Source organism: Egretta garzetta, unplaced genomic scaffold (genome assembly GCF_000687185.1).
Source record: "Egretta garzetta isolate BGI_Z169 unplaced genomic scaffold, ASM68718v1 scaffold148, whole genome shotgun sequence".
NCBI classification, from domain to species: Eukaryota; Metazoa; Chordata; class Aves; order Pelecaniformes; family Ardeidae; genus Egretta; species Egretta garzetta.
In genome coordinates this window covers 1,998,956-2,018,603 of record NW_009260669.1, presented here as the reverse complement: position 1 = coordinate 2,018,603, position 19,648 = coordinate 1,998,956, and the positions used below count along the sequence as shown (strand labels likewise).

Sequence of the window (19,648 nt, the reverse complement as noted above, 5' to 3'; positions counted from 1 at the left end):
AGCTGTAATGAAGAGTGCTTGGGTGTTGAACATTCAATGGCTGTTTGGTGATTTTATATTGGATAATGATCTTAGTCTAGGATTTCTTGGACAGAGGTTTTTATGTCAGAAAATCTAATATCTTTGATGCCTTTTTTTTGGCCATTATTTGATAAAATTTGCCTTTAAGTCATGTATTGAATTCTTTGAACCTTTGCTTTCTATTTGCAAATCTCCTCCATTTCACTTCCTCTGAGACTGTTATGCAGTGTTTGTAAGTGTGTAAGCTTCATCTGAGCACCATATATGTTGTATGTTTTGTCCTCTGGTCACAGAAGTGTATGCAGGGATCAGTGTTTCTTTCCACACCTTTCCATGGCTTGCATCTAGTGGTAAGATACTGGTGTGAGTGATTCTTCTCTGATAAAATTCAGTGCCCTGAGTTAGAGAATATACAGTAAAGCACGTCTCTAAATCACCAAATAATTCCATGCTGATGGTAGGTACCCTCTATAGTTTGAAGAGCTATTGGCATGCAATAGCATATTGTTTGCTCTTGTAAGCCTCATGAATGGATATTTGAAAATAGTTAGGAATATGAATAGAATTATAAGACAGTAACAGTGATAGACTGGGAATGAGTGTTCCGATCACCAAACAAGCAAAACTTCATCATACACTAAGTTATACAGAGTTAGTAGTCATACCCTAAGATAAATTCATGAATCTTTATAAATATTATTTCTTCAAAGAAACATTTCCTTTCCCTCCATGAAAGCATGGGTTGCTTGCTGACAGCAAATAAGTATTATTAAATATTTCCTAATATAGTCCTTTTAACGTCACTGTCTAGACTTTAGCTGGTTGTACAATTTTTCATTTTCCTTTTCTCTTTCATAACCTAACTGAAATTAAAGTGAAAATAATTATGGGAAATAGATCACTCTTTGAAATGAAACAGACTTCTTCAAGGTCGGAATGATTAGTTTTATCATGTAGCAAATTCTACTTTGACAGTTGGAGAAAAAATAAATTAAACTGTGAATATTTAGTAATTTAAGTTTTTTGTTAAGTAATAAATTGGAGGTAATTACAGTTTGAGAGGAAGGCCAAGTACACACATTACAAATACTGTATAATAATTGCTAACTCAAGTCAAATACCTACTCAGAGCATGAAAGAAAACATTAGAATGATTTAAGGAGAAGACGGTAAAAGATGTAAGTTCTGTTGCTGGTCAAGTCATTGGTATAATGCGTGACCACAATATAAGGTGTGGCTTTCTTTGCCTCAATTTCTTACTTGTCAGAAAGCAGATAGAAGTATTTCCTTAAATGATGTATATAATTCATTAAAGCAAATAGCTTTTGCTATAGCTCATGTCCTTAAATTGAGGGTAATACATCTAGAAAGAGTAATATTTTCAAAATCCTTGAGTGATGTAGGAGCCTATGTCTAATTTCCAAAAATAAGAAAAGCTTTCTTATGAATCAGCAAGGTGTTGGTACCTAAATCTTACTTAATGTCTTGGATGAGAGAAAGTAAGTTTCTAAGTGAGCTAGCAAAAGTCTTTTTGTCCTCCCATGTACTGAAGTACAGCAATATAAAGTACAATAAAATGTTAAATATTACTGTACACAAAAATAAGTATAATACATGATCTAAACCAACAAGTTCTTTGCTACTCATCAAATATCCTAACTGAGACTGCAATCTTTTATATTATTTCTGAAGTAATTATTGGAATTGTCATTCAGCATAGGAGCAAAACAAACTGCATTAAAATTATTTCTTTCCTCTAGGCATGAGACAACTTGAGTTGTATAAGATATTCAAGGAATATGGATTACATATTTCAAGCAATGCATATTTAGTTACACAGACCCGCATTACCCGTCACAAAGCCCAGTGCTTTCCAGACATTTAAAACAAGAAACACACACTTCTGTGTGTGTGGTGTTGGGTTATGTCTTCTATAAGATAAAATATTATTCACATTGGCTGTTTCTGCATATTCCTTCATTTTCTTTAAATGATGGTTTTCCACAGCAGCCTAGAGCAAACTGGAGTTCACATGCAGTAATATGTTTTTAGGTGGGTTCTTATCTTTATTTATTTATTTTTTTTATTTTATTTTTAATTTTTCTACAAGACAAAGCCTGAAATTAGTTTTTTTTTCGTAATATGCTTGGAACTCAGGTAAGGTTCACAGCATGTGTAAACTGCTTTCCTGCTTATACGGGCACTTTCTTATTTTCCTATTGCTACATTGCCCACTTGCAGAAACCCGCTATCAAATAGATAGCGGGTTTCTGCAGCCCATTTCAGTATTGCTGTCAGTTAAATTCCTGATGGGGATCTGAACTTCTGCCTTCTTGACCAGAGTGATGCTAGATAGAACCCTACTTTGCTGTGATGGTATAATAGCTGCTTTTAAAATCACTAGCTATTGAGTGTTCTTTGCCTTCAGTAGCGGTACATAAATATATCTTCAGAAAAGCAAATTTTCCTCCTCTTTGAAGCTCATTTCATGCACTCTGCCTAATAAAGTTATTTTGATGGTTTTTCATTGTCATAATACTTTATAAAAGCTTTGTTAAACTAAGAGGCTTAAAATCTGGAAATGTAGAGTACGGCAAGTTTCCAGTACAGTTTTATTATCATACTAATGCAAAGAAGCTAGCAAAGTAGGGTTGTAGTTACTTGAAAATCTTTTCTGTTTTCCTATTTCCACCAAAAATCCTTCAAATCTTTGGGGTTTTTTTCCTTTCCTGGATCTATACATTCTTCTCTCTGTCCTCGCACAGTCATCACTTGAAACAAGAGGACAACATGTCCTCCAAAAAGAGCAACAGTTGGTACAATACATTTCTTTATAAAGGGTAAAAGTATATATACTTAATATATACTTAATATAACATCTAGCAGAAAATTATATCATCCAAGAAGCTAAAAGTAGCATGGACCAGTGGCTCCTCAACTCATTTTTTCAGGTTATTTTTCACATTGCATTTTTGATACTGTCTTGGAACAGGAAAGAAAAGGGATTTTATTCAGTCAAGGAAATCAGCTTTACAAATATTCTGTAAGGGATGTTCAAAAGAATCTTTTCGTTCAACTTTTTCCTTAGTTTTTCCAAGATATTTTTAAAAGGAATGTTTAAGAATGTTGCCTAATTGTGTAGGAATAAAATAGAGAAAGATTAAAGAATTTTTCTCAATTTTTTTTTAATCTTAGCTTTCAAGTCATGTTGTTTCCTGCTTAAAGAGTACATTACTGATGCTAAAAAATAGTACAATTCCCGTTTGTGCTGATTTGCTAGGATATGCTGATTTAAACTTGATTTTTAAAGACACTGGCTTTTCATATTTGCTCATTTTTCTAAAGTTAGTTGGGAGCAGAAGATATTCCAAATACATAACAATGAGATGAAATTATCATTTAAAGGCAATTTAAAGTTATAAAGAACTATCTGAATCTGTGTTGAATTAAACCAAGGGGCAGTGGAGGTAAATAGCTTTTCTTGAAAGTATACATAATATGTACAGTAAATGGTACAGCTTCTGATTTTGAACAATTACTTGATCCTTTTTTGTCCCTTTATCCCCAGGAGCCAATTAATAGTCAGAGCAGTGAGTGACACATTGCTTCTGTTAGGAAGATGACCTCAATTATCATATAAGGTTTCTGGTTCTGACCTCTTTTATTGAAGTATGAGAACAGAGTCCTGTTTTCCTTAGTAACACTCGGAAGTGTCCAACAAATTCTTCACTTACAACTTCTCAGCCTGACTTCGCAGACATCACATACCCCCAGAATTTTGTCTTTCTCCCTTTCAAACCATATTAATTTATGACTGCCTCTCTAGCCACCTGCTAGCCTTTTGCCCCTTCATACAACATCAGTAATCAGTCCTCTCTCCACCTGTCCCCACAGCCCCCTGGAATGAGAGTCAGCTCAATCTTTCCAATAAGGTCAACATCTTAGTCAACAGCTTCTCTGTCTTGCCCTATCTTGTCACAGAAAAAGACTTACTTGTTTCTTACTGTAGCCTGTAGGAAGAGTGCTTGATACGGCTACCACACTTAACAAGATCTGCAGATAATGGGGTTTGATGGCTGTCATTAATACCTAACAGTGCAACTTCTCCTGCATGTCTGGATCACTTGCAGAGTCCCATTGACTACACTGAATTGTGGGGGTATTAAAGCCTGGTCTTCACAGGTGAGATGTGTAAATAGGGTGTTTTAAATAATATATTTGAAATTCACACTCAAATGCACTTTAAGCAAATGTCTGAGTTCAGATCTGATTATGAGAAAAGCTGCAGAAATACAAAATGGGTCTTTAAAAATCAGTTTGGCTCTTGTAGTGGACACACATTCTGTCAAAAACAACTCATGGAAATTCCTAAAATAGGGCCAAGCACAAGCCCATTTGTCTTGATAACAAATAATAGCCCCAAATTGTTTTTCTGAGATCAAGGTTGATGTGAGGACAAAAGCTGCCTAGCTCTCACTATGAAAAAGGGTACGAGGAGGAGATGCTGAATAGAAACCACCATAAAGACTTGGTCTGAAGTTTATGATGGCAATGGAGTAATTATCCTTTGACTTACATTGCAGCTGAAAAAGAAAACACTGGAAGTGACTGTCTGGGATTATGACAGATTTTCCTCAAATGACTTCCTCGGTGAAGTGAGTATCTTATTTCCTCCTCTCTAACCCTGACTAGTTAGAAAGCTGATTAACTGAATGCTGGTATTTGGAGACTGTTTGCTTCCAAGGTATGGTCCATGTGTTAAGTAAAAACTTTGTTACATCACAGTTTTACTGCTGACTTCATAACAAATGATCATAATTTCTTTCACTTACACATGAAAGATGCCTTCCCTTTATCTCAGTAAACTGTGGGCAAATTCATTCAGGACTCAATGCAATGTTACTTCACTGAAAATTAAGATTTTTTTTTGAGCCTGAGATAGTAATAGCCTTCACAGTGACTGAATAGGGAATTCTTGTTATGACTGATAAGCTGTCTGCCTTGATTTTAACATAACATGGAAGGCTGAGGAGATATCAGACTTTGTAAACCATTAAAGGATTAAATTCTGCCATCAAGCCATAAGTTAGCACGTGCACAAGTATCTGCAAGTGTGAGTCATTTGGTCTGCTGATCAAGGTCTCATTTTTAACACTACAAAATAGTAATATCATTACCAAAGTATGACTGAAGGCAAAATCTTGTAATTAATAATAAATGACATGAGAGATCATGGAAAGAAGTATGCTCTCTCATTTAAAAGCAAATAAGCAAACATATGCACGTATAATACAGAATTACCAGCAATAACTATGATGTCAAAAAAGTAATTAAATGTGATTATAAAAGAGGATTATAATTAGAAACAGAAGCCCAGGAAAATCGATCACTCATATATGGAGTAACTGAGAGTGTCTCTGCTCATTCTGCATTTGAATTTCTCAAAAAAGGCACTCAGTTCAGCTCCAGTTCCCCTTTGTGTAACTACAAAACTGAGCAATCAGTGTCACTATTTGAACAGTTACTAAAATAAATGTATAGGAAGCAGCTACATGATTACTTATTTCCTACATACTGCATCAGTATTCTTGTTGAGTTCAGCATGTTTGTCCAAATACAGGGTTTTACTGATCACACAACTGTTATTTATGACATTTAGAAAATGGATGCTCCAGCAGCTGCTTCTACAGGAAGATTTAAACTTTTGCCTTCAAATATTTTCAACCTCTAGAACAATTTTATTTATTAAATTATTCGGACTTAAATACGAAAACAGTTCTTAGTGAAAAAAAAGGAATGGAAAAGACTACCCAGTGTATTTCAGGACCAGGATGTCCAGAGAAATCCTGCACCATCACATCAAATATGGGATATCCAAATTGTGCCCTAAGGACTTGCTTGAATAGGGCCAGCGCCACTTGTGTGTCCCAGATGGCAAGTTCACATCCATGGAATGTGAACCCTCTTCTCCTACAAAGCAGAACCCCTAGCCTATACAGCCCATTGGGTACAATCCCCAGCCGTGCTGTCCTCCCAAAAGCCTCCCAAAGCCATGACCAAAAAAACCACACCAGGAAGCATGCTAAACAGTTAATCTGTTCATATTAAGTACAGACCTAACCAGACAGACCAGGCCAGGTCATATGCAACCTATGAAGCTAAAATAAAAAGGGAAAGAAAAAAGGAAAGAAAAAAATCAGTTGCGAAGAGACTTCACCATCCCTGAATTTGAAGAGGCTTTCTTTTATTCAGGGTCTTGTAATAAACTGACAAAGACATCATTCCCTGAGGTCATTGAACACTTTATTTGTCTAGCACTTCTAAAACTTCCCTACCTGACATTAGTTTTACCCCTTTCACCTTAGAGCCAAATGCAAGGCTATTTTTGTCCTTTCCTTCATTCAGGACTTTCTGAATGTAGTAGACTCTCTGAAGAGTACTCTTTAGTACTCTACATCTCTTGGCCCTCTCAGCTGCAAGATCAGTAAGGGAGGAAGGGCCCTTATTGGTCCCATTGCTCATTTTTTTAACTTTTTTTTTTTTTTTAAAGAAATTTCACAGAACTCCTGCTAGCAATGCAGGTGGCTCAGAGCAGATTTTAGCTACAGTGGTTTTTTTGTTTTTTTTTTAGCCAAGTTGGTAGCTACATTTCCACATTGCCATTGCATCTCCCCTTTTTTTTTTTCCAGTGAAGTTTCAAGGCCTAAATGGCCTATTGAATTCTTTTATTTTAGTGAAGTACAAAGGTATCCCTATTATTTTCTTTTTGATCAACAAGCACCAGTCTCATATTATTGAAGACCTTATAAAAAACAAATATCAAATTATTTGCCCCTTTACTAATACTGACAAAAAGTAGAAAATAATACTGCCTGATACTTCTATTAGGATCTGTCTAAACAGAAACAGAATGACTAGGTGTCTTTTTAGTCTAGCTTTCAAGCTAGTGCTCACAAGCTACCCTTTCAACAAACCTAGCCATCTTGGTATGGCTCATAGTCCTTACTGAGGTCCTGTTGAGAAGGTCAGAGCATGGGCAAGGTGTCCTGAATCTGTCAGCACACAGCCTTATACTTTTAATTTCTTCCATTTGATTGCAGCTTCTGGTAACTTGACTGTAGACTCTTCTGCTATATGCAATCATTAATAGATCAGATACAGGCCATGTATTGTACTTTGATTTATTTATAGGTATTGATCGAGTTATCCAGCGTCTCTCAGCTTGACAACACTCCTCGGTGGTACCCTCTGAAAGAACAGAGTGAAAACATTGATCACGGGAAATCTCATTCTGGACAGAGTAGCCAACAATCTCCAAAACCATCTGTCATCAAGAGCAGAAGTCATGGAATTTTCCCAGACCCCTCCAAGGGTAGGAATGACTTGGTGCACCTGACATGAAAAGTTTTCCCAGATGATGGGAAAACCTTTGCTATGTGGAAGTTCTAATAGAAATGGAGTTACTGCTATGAAGTTTGTATACACTTTTATTAAAAACATATTTATCTCTGTGATTAATCAGTTGGACCCAAGACTTAATTCGGCTTGATCAGTGCCAGCCAGCTTACTGAATACCCTTTTCATTTTTTCTGATAGCCTTGACCAAATTGAGTGCATATTTAGCTTTCTGTGTTTCATGTTCCTTAAATATTCTATGGCATTTGATCTTCTGGGAATGTCATGTTAATATTTTATAGAATAACAATTATGCTATAATAATGCATATGCATTTCCAGTCTGTGATAACTGGCTGTAGCATATCTCAATTATACTGGAAATCAGTGGAGCTGATACAGTAGAATTATACGACTGTTTACAAAAGCAGAATTGATCTCAGTGTCTTCTGCTCCAATAAACTTGTCTCTACTTTGTTTTTTAATACTAAGTAGTCGATGGCCAGTTGCTCCCTTAAAACACAGTGTATGTCATATCAAAGCGAAAGCCATCCCAAATAGTATCCAGATGAGAGCCTTAGAGTGATAAGACTCTGCTCCATCACTTCTCTATTTCTTAGTGTAATGTTTTGCTAGGGATTGGTGTCTATATAAGATCTATATTTAAATTAGATGTTAGTATAGAAACTATTGTAAATTAGGCTATGGTTTTGACCAGGTCATACATCAGAATAAAACTGCTTGCATTAGCTAAATTTTCAGTACCAGTGTAAGTGATGCTCGTTAGTCTCTACATACTAGAGAAGTACGAACTGGAAAACAAATTAGTCTTTAGGCTACCCTGTCATTCCACCAGTGTGAACCAGCACAGGAAGCATAATTCACAGGTGACAGAAACCCAACAGTAAATTAATTATTCCCTGTCACAGGGAAAAGTGGGGAAGTAGAAAACGGTGCTTCATAAGAGTTTGCTAATCATGATATATCCCAAGACTCTGAATTGCATTGCACAGCTTAATCTTTATTCCTTGTTCTGGAATGCAGCTAGAAAGGCCAGTCAAGAGACAGAAAATGAAATTGTCTGTTTTTAATAAATACAACAGTTGTGCTTCTTCATTTTCTTGGTAGACATGCAGGTGCCCACCATTGAGAAATCCCACAGCAGTCCAGGGAGCTCCAAATCTTCCTCTGAAGGACATCTACGCTCTCACGGTCCATCTCGCAGCCAAAGCAAAACCAGCGTCACTCAAACTCACCTTGAAGATGCTGGGGCAGCCATCGCCGCTGCTGAAGCAGCTGTCCAACAGCTTCGCCTTCAACCAAGTAAAAGACGCAAATAAATTCCTCAGCATGGCAGCTTAATGTTCATCTGTTGCCTTTTTCCCTGCTGTCCTTCCCTTTTTGGCTATTTTTTTTCTGTTCTTGGCACACTGTGCTCACTCTGTTCAATGTCTTTCTTTGTGTGCCTGTGTGTGAATACATATAATTACAATATACTCTTGTATTTAGAAGACTTTTATTTATTTATTTATTTATTTTAATTTATATAGACTGCAGTGAAACTGGCTGTTTCTCCATCAGTCCCTTCACTCATGGTCCATGACGTTCCATGGTTGTGCATGACTCACAGAGAATTCCATTGTGTGGTGGTGTTTTGATGTCACTCAATAACTTCCAATGAAATAATCAAAACCGGCAGAAATGCAGCTGCCAGCTGTTCGAGTTGCACACAACAACTACTGAGAGCAGGTTAACAAGATACAACTATAAGTAATAATCAGGAAGGACAGTACTATATACACAAAAGAAGATTTGAAGTTAAAGAAAGAAGTTTTTTAACTACATGGCTGCAATTTCTATTTTTGAAACATGACTGTAAATATTTAACTTTTTGTTTGGAAGGAAATACAAGACAACGTTCTTAATATCTCAGATAAAACCATGTTAGTGATGAGCAGAACAGCAATACACAAAAACATTAAACACATTAAATGCAAAATCATTAAGCACACAAAGCCATTAACACCATCAGATTTCAACAGTGTTATCAAGTAAAGTCAAAGGGAGTTGAGAGCTAAGCCAGGTGTCATAGTTCAATTTTTCTAGTAATTTTTGTGCCATGGATTGATTAAGGGTCAAGATACATTTCATCTGACAACTTTAAATAGATTAATAAATTAAAAGTTTTCCATTCAAAAGGATTGTTCTCCAGAGTATGCTTCAGACCAGTATCTGATTGCTAGTTGAGGGTTTAGCTGATGGCAGATCAGGACTCTGTGACTGTGGAATCACTGTGTGTGTCTTCAGGGTTTGTTGATATGCCATAAACTTACCATGGTATAATGCAAAAACCAGGGGAAAATTATTTCCCTTGTCTTCTTCACCATCATTAATAAAGAAACAGCCAGTTTTAATAATCTTTAATGCTGTGCATGTGGTGTCTCTTTGGTGTTTGAAAACACTACTTATTTAAATACAGAAAAAAACACTTCTGTTTGCATGAATAACATTTAAGCTGGTTCCATCTGAGGATACATACTCTGGGTTTCCATTTCACCCACACTGCCACAGCAGCACATAAAAGCGGTCAGTCTAATCATGCCAGGAAGCAGCACAGACACAGCATAGCAGGAGTCCTCCCTATTCAAAGAACTCAGTCTGACAATCTGCCTCCACCAGCCAATGACAACAAAGACCAAAGCCAACTAGCCCTCAGGAAAGTGATGTCTGATGGACCAGTCAAGCCTGAAGGAGGTGAGCACAAAGACATGGTGTAAGAAACCAACCACATCCCAAATCCTTCTTGCCATGTCTACTAATTCATTGCAATATTTAATTATTTATTTTACCCCTCCATTAAGTTCTGTAAATGCTAACATGAATCAAGAAGTCTGCTTGATTTTTCCATATCAGCGCATAAATCCATACTGAAAAACTGTGCTAAGAAACATTACAAAACAATAAACATGTGCAATTCCATTCCACTGGAGGACTTAGACTTCTGTTGAAAAATGGTATAGCTTTGCTTATGTTGTTGCCTAATAAAAAGCATGCATCCAAATTGGTCTGCTTAAGCCTGATTAATCATTTCTTGTACTGTGTCAAAAACTCATTGCACATTTTTGTTTCTGGAATTCTAATTGGGACAACAATATTTATTTTTTCCTCTCCCAACGTAGTTGTTATGTCAAAAGTCATTTGCACAAATAATTTTTCAAACCACCAGTGGAAAGGAAAGGAGTTTTGATCCATGTATAGCTCAATCTCTTGATAGATTTCCTATCATCCTCTTAAAAAATTATTTGCTACCTGTAGGCACCTGTACATCAAACCTAAATACCACATATCATCAATTTATCCCCTCATTACAAATAAAGAGCCAGAATCTCAGTTCGTTCAAATTGGCACTGTTCTTTTGATTTCTGGAGCATTTTGCTTATTTCCATGGAATCTGAGGGATTATCCCAATAAACTTACAGACTGGACTCCCAGATCTTCTCTTGTGCTGTAATCAATTCTCAAGCTCTCATGATTCATTGAAGGTTTTTCTGTCAACACCATTGCAGACCATGGACAATACAGTCTGGCTGAGAAGGTTGTAGGAGAGGAAAAGGGAATGATACTTCAAACAATATACCCTAAAGGCAACAAGTCATTAAGAGGACTAGTGTGTTGTTAAAACAGCTAATGAACAAGGGCAAATGTAACAAATAATTTTCAACATTGTATTCAGAAAGATCCAGTTGTTTCTTATGAGAGCCTTAAGAACTCTTCCATAAGCATATCTATCCACACACATGTGTGCATCCACCCACACATCTATTGTCTTACTCTACAGATCAACTCCAGACACAGTTCTGGGACACATCTCAGAGGCCAGAGGATATCATGGTACTAGTTCAAGCATCGTGACTGAAAGCCCCATCCTATTCCTGGGATGTATACCATGGAAATCTAATTCTGGAAGGAATGTCCTATGAATAGTGGCTAAAGACTTTGGGTTTGTCTAGTTTGGAGAAAAGGAGGCTGGGGGCAACCTCATACAGCTTCCTAGGGAAGAAGCAGGCGCTGATCTCTTCTCCCTGGTATCCTGTGATAGGACGTGTGGGAATGGTTCAAAGTTGTGTCAGGGGAGGTTTAGACTGGATATCAGGAAGCATTTCTTTACCAAAAGGGTGGTCAAACACTGGAAGAGACCTCCTAAAGAGGTGGTTGATGCCCCAAGCCTCTCAATGTTTAAGAGGCATTTGGACAATGCCCTTAATAACATACTTTAACTTTTGATCAGCCCTGAAGTGGTCAGGAAGTTGGACTAAGTGATCGTTGTAGGTCCCTTACAACTGAAATATTCTATTCTATTCTATTCTATTCTATTCTATTCTATTCTATTCTGTTCTATTCTATTCTAAATAACTCATGATCTTTTGAGGTATCATGTCTGTAGAGATTTAGCATAAATACCTGTAGTCATGTGATGCCTTTTGGCATAGACAAGCAAAGCGAGAAGAGACTGTGACATTGATAGAAAAAGCACCAAAGATACTGAAAATAGCTTTCAATGTATGGAGTTCTTTGCAGGAGGAAGAGGAGATAAAGGAAGGTGAGGTTTCTACTGTAGTTCAAAAATTCTAAAAGTTAAGAATATTGTGAACGATGAATACTAGAGCATCATCAGTTTGCAAGTCCATTCCCACAGGGATGCTGCATGGTTGTGGTACCCACACCTATTACAGCCTACTTTATTGACATCTGGAAAAGAAGCTGTTATGAACTGGTTTTATGGACTGGGACAGTCATCTTGGCAAGTTAGTAATTTTTTGTCACTAAATCTCAAAGCCCTTTATTAAAGAAGGTAATCTACAACAATATTATTATTTTTTACCACAGTTATTTCTCTGTGAATTTATCAGTGAACAGCACCTTTTAGGAAACTGTTTGGTTTTTTCAGCCCCAGCACACAAGGCAGTAGTAATCTAGCAAGATTTCCACAGTGGGAGTGGGAAAAATTCTATTCCATGAGTGATCATCGGTCCTTCTCTACCTAAGACAACCCTCAGAAAGAGTTTCCTCCTTTAACCTAGTCTCTCAATAGCTGCTTTTTTTTTTCTTGAATTGAATTGGCACTTGAAAAAACAGAACAGAACAAGAACACTCACTCATTCTTAGAATGCCCCAGAGAAATCTTTCTCTACTTCTGACTCCTAGGACCTTTTCTATTGGATGTATTTAGTCAGTTATTAATTGTATGTGTGATGAGAAGTAAAAAGAAAATCGTAAACAAAACCAGCACCTGTGGTATACGTGTTACATTTTGTGCATGCAAAGGACTTGCATCAGTTTAAGTTTATTGGACTGAACTATTCCTGTATTCATTTTAAACAGTAAAAAATTGTATTTTAATCAAGCCGTTTTAAAATTAAGGTGAAGCTACAACAGAAAACATTGGTCTTTGTTCAGCAACTTTGTAAACCCCAATATTCAACTACAGCATTTAATTAAAAATAAACCCTGAAGTATAATTTCCTTGTTGCCTGTGAGAGATAAGAGTGCGATCAGCACAGAAACCAATTACATAATACGCATTCCCATCACACCCCTCAGAGAGGAAAAATAAATTTTCAGAGACAACCCTTTGAAGGCAGAAGTTGCAAGGGATCCAAGCCAGAGGGAGAGAGCAGTGCCTAGGTTTGAGTTAATTTGATTTCATTTTGTGAATAATCTGCATCATTGCCAATTACACATTCACATAAAATAAAGCATATTCCTTTCAACATAAATCTGTGTATTAAGGTTTGTCCACCAGACGAGTCAGTTTTAGAGACAGTGTAAATCAGTCTACCTCCTTTTAAGTCAGTAATTTATCCCACAGAAAGATCACCCCATTACATGGTATTTACTTGGTAGGTCACTTACCTTTTGAAAATAATAAGTGATTTTGGAGTTCTTCAGATATTTGAACACTTAGAGATACTCTGAAGATAATTACCAGTTACCACTGGACATATACATATAAAAAAGTAGATGTATCTGCAATACAGTTATTTACTGATTTTATATAAAAGGCCTTTTAAAAGCCAGTTTATAATTTTAAAAGAGTGAACTACATGCTTTAGTTTTAATAACTTCCAGGAAAGTGAATAAGGAAAACAAGGAAGAGCAAAATTTCCCTTCAGCATCTGTGTGAAGTGGAAAGGTGCACCACCTCTGCCTCACTAGAATAGAAAATGTATTTCCCAGTGAAATAAGCAGTTCAGAGCACACACACAAAAAGATAGTTTTCACCATGTAGACAGCATTTATCTACATAACTGACCATTTTTCAAAGTACACCATTTTATAGGAAGCTGTGGTCTCTACATGGGTGTTTAACATTGCGTAAAATTCAATGGGCTTGTCCTCATTTGCAGAGGAAGAGGTGCCAGTTTTGCCCCCAAAGCTACAATGATTATACAATGGAAAAACAATTCTTTTATTACATCAGAATATTGAATGGTCAAAAGAAAAAAAAATATTTTATGACCAAAGAAGATAATTTCTAGAAAATTATTTTGATTCTTCCTAGGATCTTTGGAGAACAGTATATTAACGTTTAAATAGCTAAGTAGGTGATCTTAAGCCTGCACATCATTGTAGTCCTATGCTCTTCTCTATCTTTTCAAACAGACACTCAGGGGAAAGAAGCTGCAAGTAAATACGCTGTTGCTCGAACATCATCTGATGATGGATAGCACAGGCACTTCCTCTTTTATTTGGCACGCATTAAAAAAAACAACCAAACAAGCAAAAAACCTGTCAGGAGAAAAGCACTGCTATACTCTTGACCTGAATTAGCAAATGTTAAAGATCTAGAGGAAATACCATGTGTTTCAGTTAAAGGTCCAAGCATACCTCTTAAATTACTATTTAAGTTAATACAAACGATATATCTCTACAGCAATTTTGTTGATTTTTCCTATATTTTTTACTCAATAATAGAAAGGGTTTTTTTTCAGCCCCAAACCTCTGGGAATTTAAAATCACAACATTTTCTGAAAACCTCCTAATCTAGTGCATGTACCCAGAACCTATTTATTTCTCCCATCTCATAGAGGACATTTAATCTTTTACATTATAACTTTTCCATTATGATACAAAAGCTTTTCTGTGATATCCTAGGAGGAAACTACTTGCCAAATAGTTGTGTGTCAAGTGATTTTACTGGATCATCGGGTGGTCTGTTATCAGGGCCAATACCCTTAGCTAGAATATCTAGAGTAGGCAGACTGTGCATCAGCATTTTCACAATTGTATCCGAATGAGCCTGTCAGTTTATACCTCTCAAAGACCTCCAGTTTAAAACACTTTAGTTCAAAAGGCAGCATACCTGCTGTTAACTCCTTTGGTCCAACAACTGTGACAAAAGTTCGCTTAAGCGTCACCATAACAGGTTAAAGCTACACAGAAATGTAATGTGATGCATGTACCAAGATATTGCTGCAACTGTAAAATCCATGATACAGGGCTGAGCCAGAACTGTGTAATTTCTAGCCACTTAGCTGTGAGAAATGCAAATTGACAGGAATTTTCCTTATCACTAAGTTCTATTTACTGGTGTTAGTAACAATGTGGTGTGAAAGCAAACTGATTCCTGGGTTCTATAAATCTTTTGGATTGGATATGACTGTGGATTTAATACCTGCTTATCTGGGGTCCCTTTAGGCCTATACCCATTTTCACACTTTTAATAAGCAATGCCATGTTTTAATTTCCTGCAATAATTTAGGATGTTTCCTTCACACTTTAAATAATTTCCTGCCTGTTTTATGCCTAGCTTCACTAGTGTCTTAATTTTCAAGTTAAATGGGCCTTCATGTTGCTACAAATAACCTATTTCCAAGAATCATTATCAAAACAAAAACAGTTTGTCCCCGCTCTCTGCAGATAGCAATAATCTGAGGCTGTCCTTTGAGTCTTGTTTCAGCCTAATAGCTGGCCCATTTTGCTTTGGCTATTCCTGCTATTTACTCTTCCACCATTTTAAGCTGACATGTAATTTCAGGCAATTGCTCAGATTCTTCATTTGATAACTCTTATTTCAAAAGTCTATTAGATGGTAGCCTAACCCTACGGAGCACATGAAAGAAAATTATTTCATCAGAATTGCTTTGCTGGGCAAAGAAATGCCACCACCACAGTTTAAGATGAGTGCTGTTCTGCCATTACTCACTTCAAATGGTAAATTGCTCTTTAAAGGGTTGTACTGAAATTTCACAAAATATCACTGCTCAGTGTGCAATCAAAGCCATGTCTAATATACAAATGTGGCTGAAATGGGTGAGACCATGGTCTAAAGTACTGTTCAGTATGAGGAAGAGTGAGAAAAAGAAACTATCAGAACTGACCTGAAGTGTATGCCTTTGATCACTAGTTATTTATGTATCCCCATTCTGTTGCCAGTTCACAAAAGATACAACTAGCAGCACCATCAACAGGGTTTTACACTGCAGAACCTTTTGGAGCAAGCCTGAGCAGCACTTGCTTTTCATGCTAGCAAACCCTTTATAAAAACAGGTAAACAGGCATCTCGGGTACAGTTCGAGGTTGAAGCACTTGAAACACAAGGCAGCTGAGAGTGAAGAGCAGACAAGTTTCTGGCAGAAGATACTGTGTGTGATGTGCCCAGTCCGTTGCTCAGAGATAAGTATCCAAAGCAGATGAGTAATTTCAGATGCTCCCATGGGCTTACATCTCTTGAGGCATCTCAGCATCATGCTATCAGCCCTTTTTTGTTACCCAGGGTTTCTCAAAAGACTGCCAGTTTTAAAGAACATTTTTTTTTCAAGCAATTAGAAGCAAAGTCTCAAAATTTAATCCTGAATGCATACTCAAAAGCATTTTTCCTTCCTCCTGTTTGGTTTACAAATAGAACTGTCTTCCCAATGTGTTTTGAAACTTGTATTTCTGCTTCTAGACAGATGCCTGAAAAGGAGAACATCAACAATTTAATCCCCAGGAGAAAGTTTTGTTTGAATCTGTTCTTCTTTTATCCACAGGATCCACAAAACAGATTTTTCAAATTTAAGTAATTTTTTTTTTTAAAAAAAAGTTCATTCACTCTAGAAGAATGGCTGGAGTAGCTGACAGTGCTGGATAATTTTCATTTTGCTGCTGACTGCTTTGACAGTTCATGGCTATAGGTCTTGTGTGAATTATCTATCTCCCTTATGTTAGGTTTTTAAAAAGCATCTTCTCTGTTGTAAAAACAGACTTAATACTACACCAGGGAAACATTATGATCCACTTCTTAGAATCTGAAAGAATTCCTGTAAACAATCGAGAATTATTCCAACTTATTTATGTATTATTCACTAGAATGTTTGAACTGAAACTTTTGCTCATGCCAGCCTGTACAACAGACAGTAAAAGAGTGTGTTACTCAGAAGCAGCATTAACACCACATTTCTAGTTACTACCAGCTACAACAGGATTAGCAGATGAAAATGAAATCAAAGCTACAATAGCTTTGCTTAGTAGCAAATTCTACGCACTGTTTCAGAGGAAGCAGCTCATACTAGTGTTTTAAACTTTCATTTCCTATTTCTATTCTTAATAGTCCAATGGCTGGACAGCCCAGACATCACTGAAGTTACCATCCTTAAAAAGTACCAAGCACCTGATAAACTGCATAAACAGTTCATTGAAAAGGGGCTGGGAAGGTTATCTCCTCTCTCCTAGTAAGAGGCCAAATGAAGATGCTAGGTAATCATCTTCAGTTAAGCTTAGCGTCTTCCATCTGGTGAGGCCTGAAGAGTCTTTTCTTTCTTCTAACAATGAAATAATTTCAGCATCATATGCAATTGGCAGCAAAACCTTGCATATGAGAAGCTTTTTCCTAAGAGTTTCTACAGGTTTTCTAAGCTTTCTAAGGATTTTTAAAAGGTTGCCTTTTTTGGTTTTTTTCCCCCTAAGAATTAGGAAATAATTTGAAAAACCAGTGGGCAAAGAAACATAGATCTTCCATACTCTGGATACTTAATATTTAAATGAAGTCATTTGCCTTTGCCCAAGCTTCTATTCAAATACATGTTGTGTGTTTAGGCAAAGTAAGACTATACCTTGCAGTATTGGGCACTTCTGTGATACCTGAAGAGAATATCCTGTCTCTGGACCTCAAAAAATGAGTGAATCCATACAAAACCCTTCAACTCTCTACAGACCAAGGCACCCCCCAACAGAACTTTTATGTCAAAACCTGAGAACTTAGGCATTTTCTAGCATAGGCAGCTGTAAGCAGAAGATCTGCAACTCAGAAGTGAACCTGCCCTAATCTCACTTTAGGTTCTTGTCCTTTATGTGGTTAGGAAACCAACTGGCCAAGAAAGGTGGCAATTGCTGTGACACTTACAGGGCTTTGCAGACCTTCCATAGACTAGCAAGAGTAGAGGAGTACCACAGTGAACTCAGAATTTCCTAAGAAAACATTTGCATTTGTTCAAAGAGAAAGGGCAAGGCTCCAGATGAATGTACTAAATAGACCCTAGCACATGAGAGCATGGAACAAGTTCTAACTTTCAACTTAGAGTACAAATTTAACCATGGTTATTTTAACTCCCAGACAAAATATCGCCTAGCAGCAGGCATGACCACATCTTCAGACCTTGGAAGTTTCCTACATAACCAGCAGCAGAAGCTGAGAGGTCTAGATATATCTGTAAAAATATAGATATCTAGAAAATATGTGTCTTATGACTTATGGAGGAGTTATCTATATCCAGATTCTTAATTTGTCACAAAACTAGCTGTAAATCTATTTAGGGATTTCATCTCTCTCAAACTGACACTGTAATTCATTACTTTTGGAGCAGACAGGAAAAAAAAAGAATAACATTGAACTTCAAGATTTTCAAAATCCAGTCATGAATCTAAACTTGGATCCATTATAACCATTCACCAAGAGATCTTCTGGGAAAAAAAAAAAACCAATACTGAAAAAGATGTAAATTAATGAAAACAGTAGAGAAACTAAAAATACAGCATACTGAATGGATCATCAGGATACAGCTGTTTCAAAAGAAACAACTATATTTTGATTATAAATAGCTGTAGGAAAACTTTTAAACCATTTGTAAAGACATAGTTCAAGCTTTTCTGGCTAAAATCTAGGTTCTTACTGGGTTTAGAAATCCACCAGTAAAGATATAAGAAATGACTTCAAGCACCAGATTTTACAGCAAAGTCAATAAAAATAAGAGCCCCGATACAAACCACCTTTTCAGCCACATATATTATGGTAGAGATGTATGCTATTCTAAGCAAATTCATGCTTAAGAGAATGACCAAAGAAACTTTTTTTTGTGCTGGCACAATACTGCCTTGGCTTCAATGGGTTTGCGGATGTGTGGCTTTCCCAGTTGCCCTCACATATGAGGCATTTGTCATGTCATGGCAAAAAAACCTGAAACCAACGTAAAGAAACCCTTGGAATCCCAAACAACAAACATCAGAAGTCATACAGGTCACACAAACACAATGAGAACTGAAGTTATGGATTAGTTTGGGACAGGCATGAGACAGCCCCAATTCAGGCTGGTGAATATAGGGCAGCTGGCAACAATGCGCTATAAAGGAGAGCTTGACCTCTCTTCTCTGAAACCTTCCTCTTGCCTGACATTTCCCAAGAGCAGTTTCCTGACACATCACCACAGTCAGAGGAATTCACTCACAGTACCACGAACTGACAGTGATAGAGCAACCACTGCTCTCCGCTGCCTGAGCAGGGCACATGGCTGTGCTCTGGCTGTCTCTGCTGGAAAAAAACATGGGTGGCTTTCTCTCCAGATGAGATATTGAGTGAATCTGTTAATAACACCATGATTCTGCAGTTTATTAATTTGTATTAATATCCAAAAAGATAGCCTATGATCAACATATAAAATCATGAAATAGAGCTAAAGAATTTTTTTCCCGAAAATAATTTGGAGTGACAGATTCATTCTGTGGCTGTAGGTAACAGTGAAACAGAGGAGGCTAATAGAGTTTGGATTTTTTTAAAAAAGTTATGTGACAGCTCAATTTAACAGTGAAAAATCACTTTGCAGAGTAAGAGTTCTGTCTTAACTCACGGTTTGGCCCAAGGATTGATGATAGGTGAATTGCTTCATTCCTCTCTTCTAGTTTCTATTACTAATCTGGTTTTGCATTACATTTGAGGAGTCACACTCAGCTTCCCAACCCCACATCAGGCAGCATGCAGC

The 19,648-nt window shown here is 36.9% G+C and overlaps 1 protein-coding gene across 1 annotated transcript in view; it reads left to right on the top strand.

Annotated features, from left to right (window-relative positions):
* Positions 1-19,648, top strand: part of PCLO (piccolo presynaptic cytomatrix protein) — a gene marked incomplete at its 5' end in the record, with an annotated part of 372,092 nt that overhangs the window by 303,286 nt on the left and 49,158 nt on the right. The window contains 4 exons of the mRNA XM_035901092.1: positions 4,605-4,676; positions 7,213-7,393; positions 8,544-8,738; positions 9,987-10,169. Coding sequence (XP_035756985.1) covers positions 4,605-4,676; positions 7,213-7,393; positions 8,544-8,738; positions 9,987-10,169 — 631 coding nt within the window. The remainder of the gene's footprint in view (positions 1-4,604; positions 4,677-7,212; positions 7,394-8,543; positions 8,739-9,986; positions 10,170-19,648) is intronic.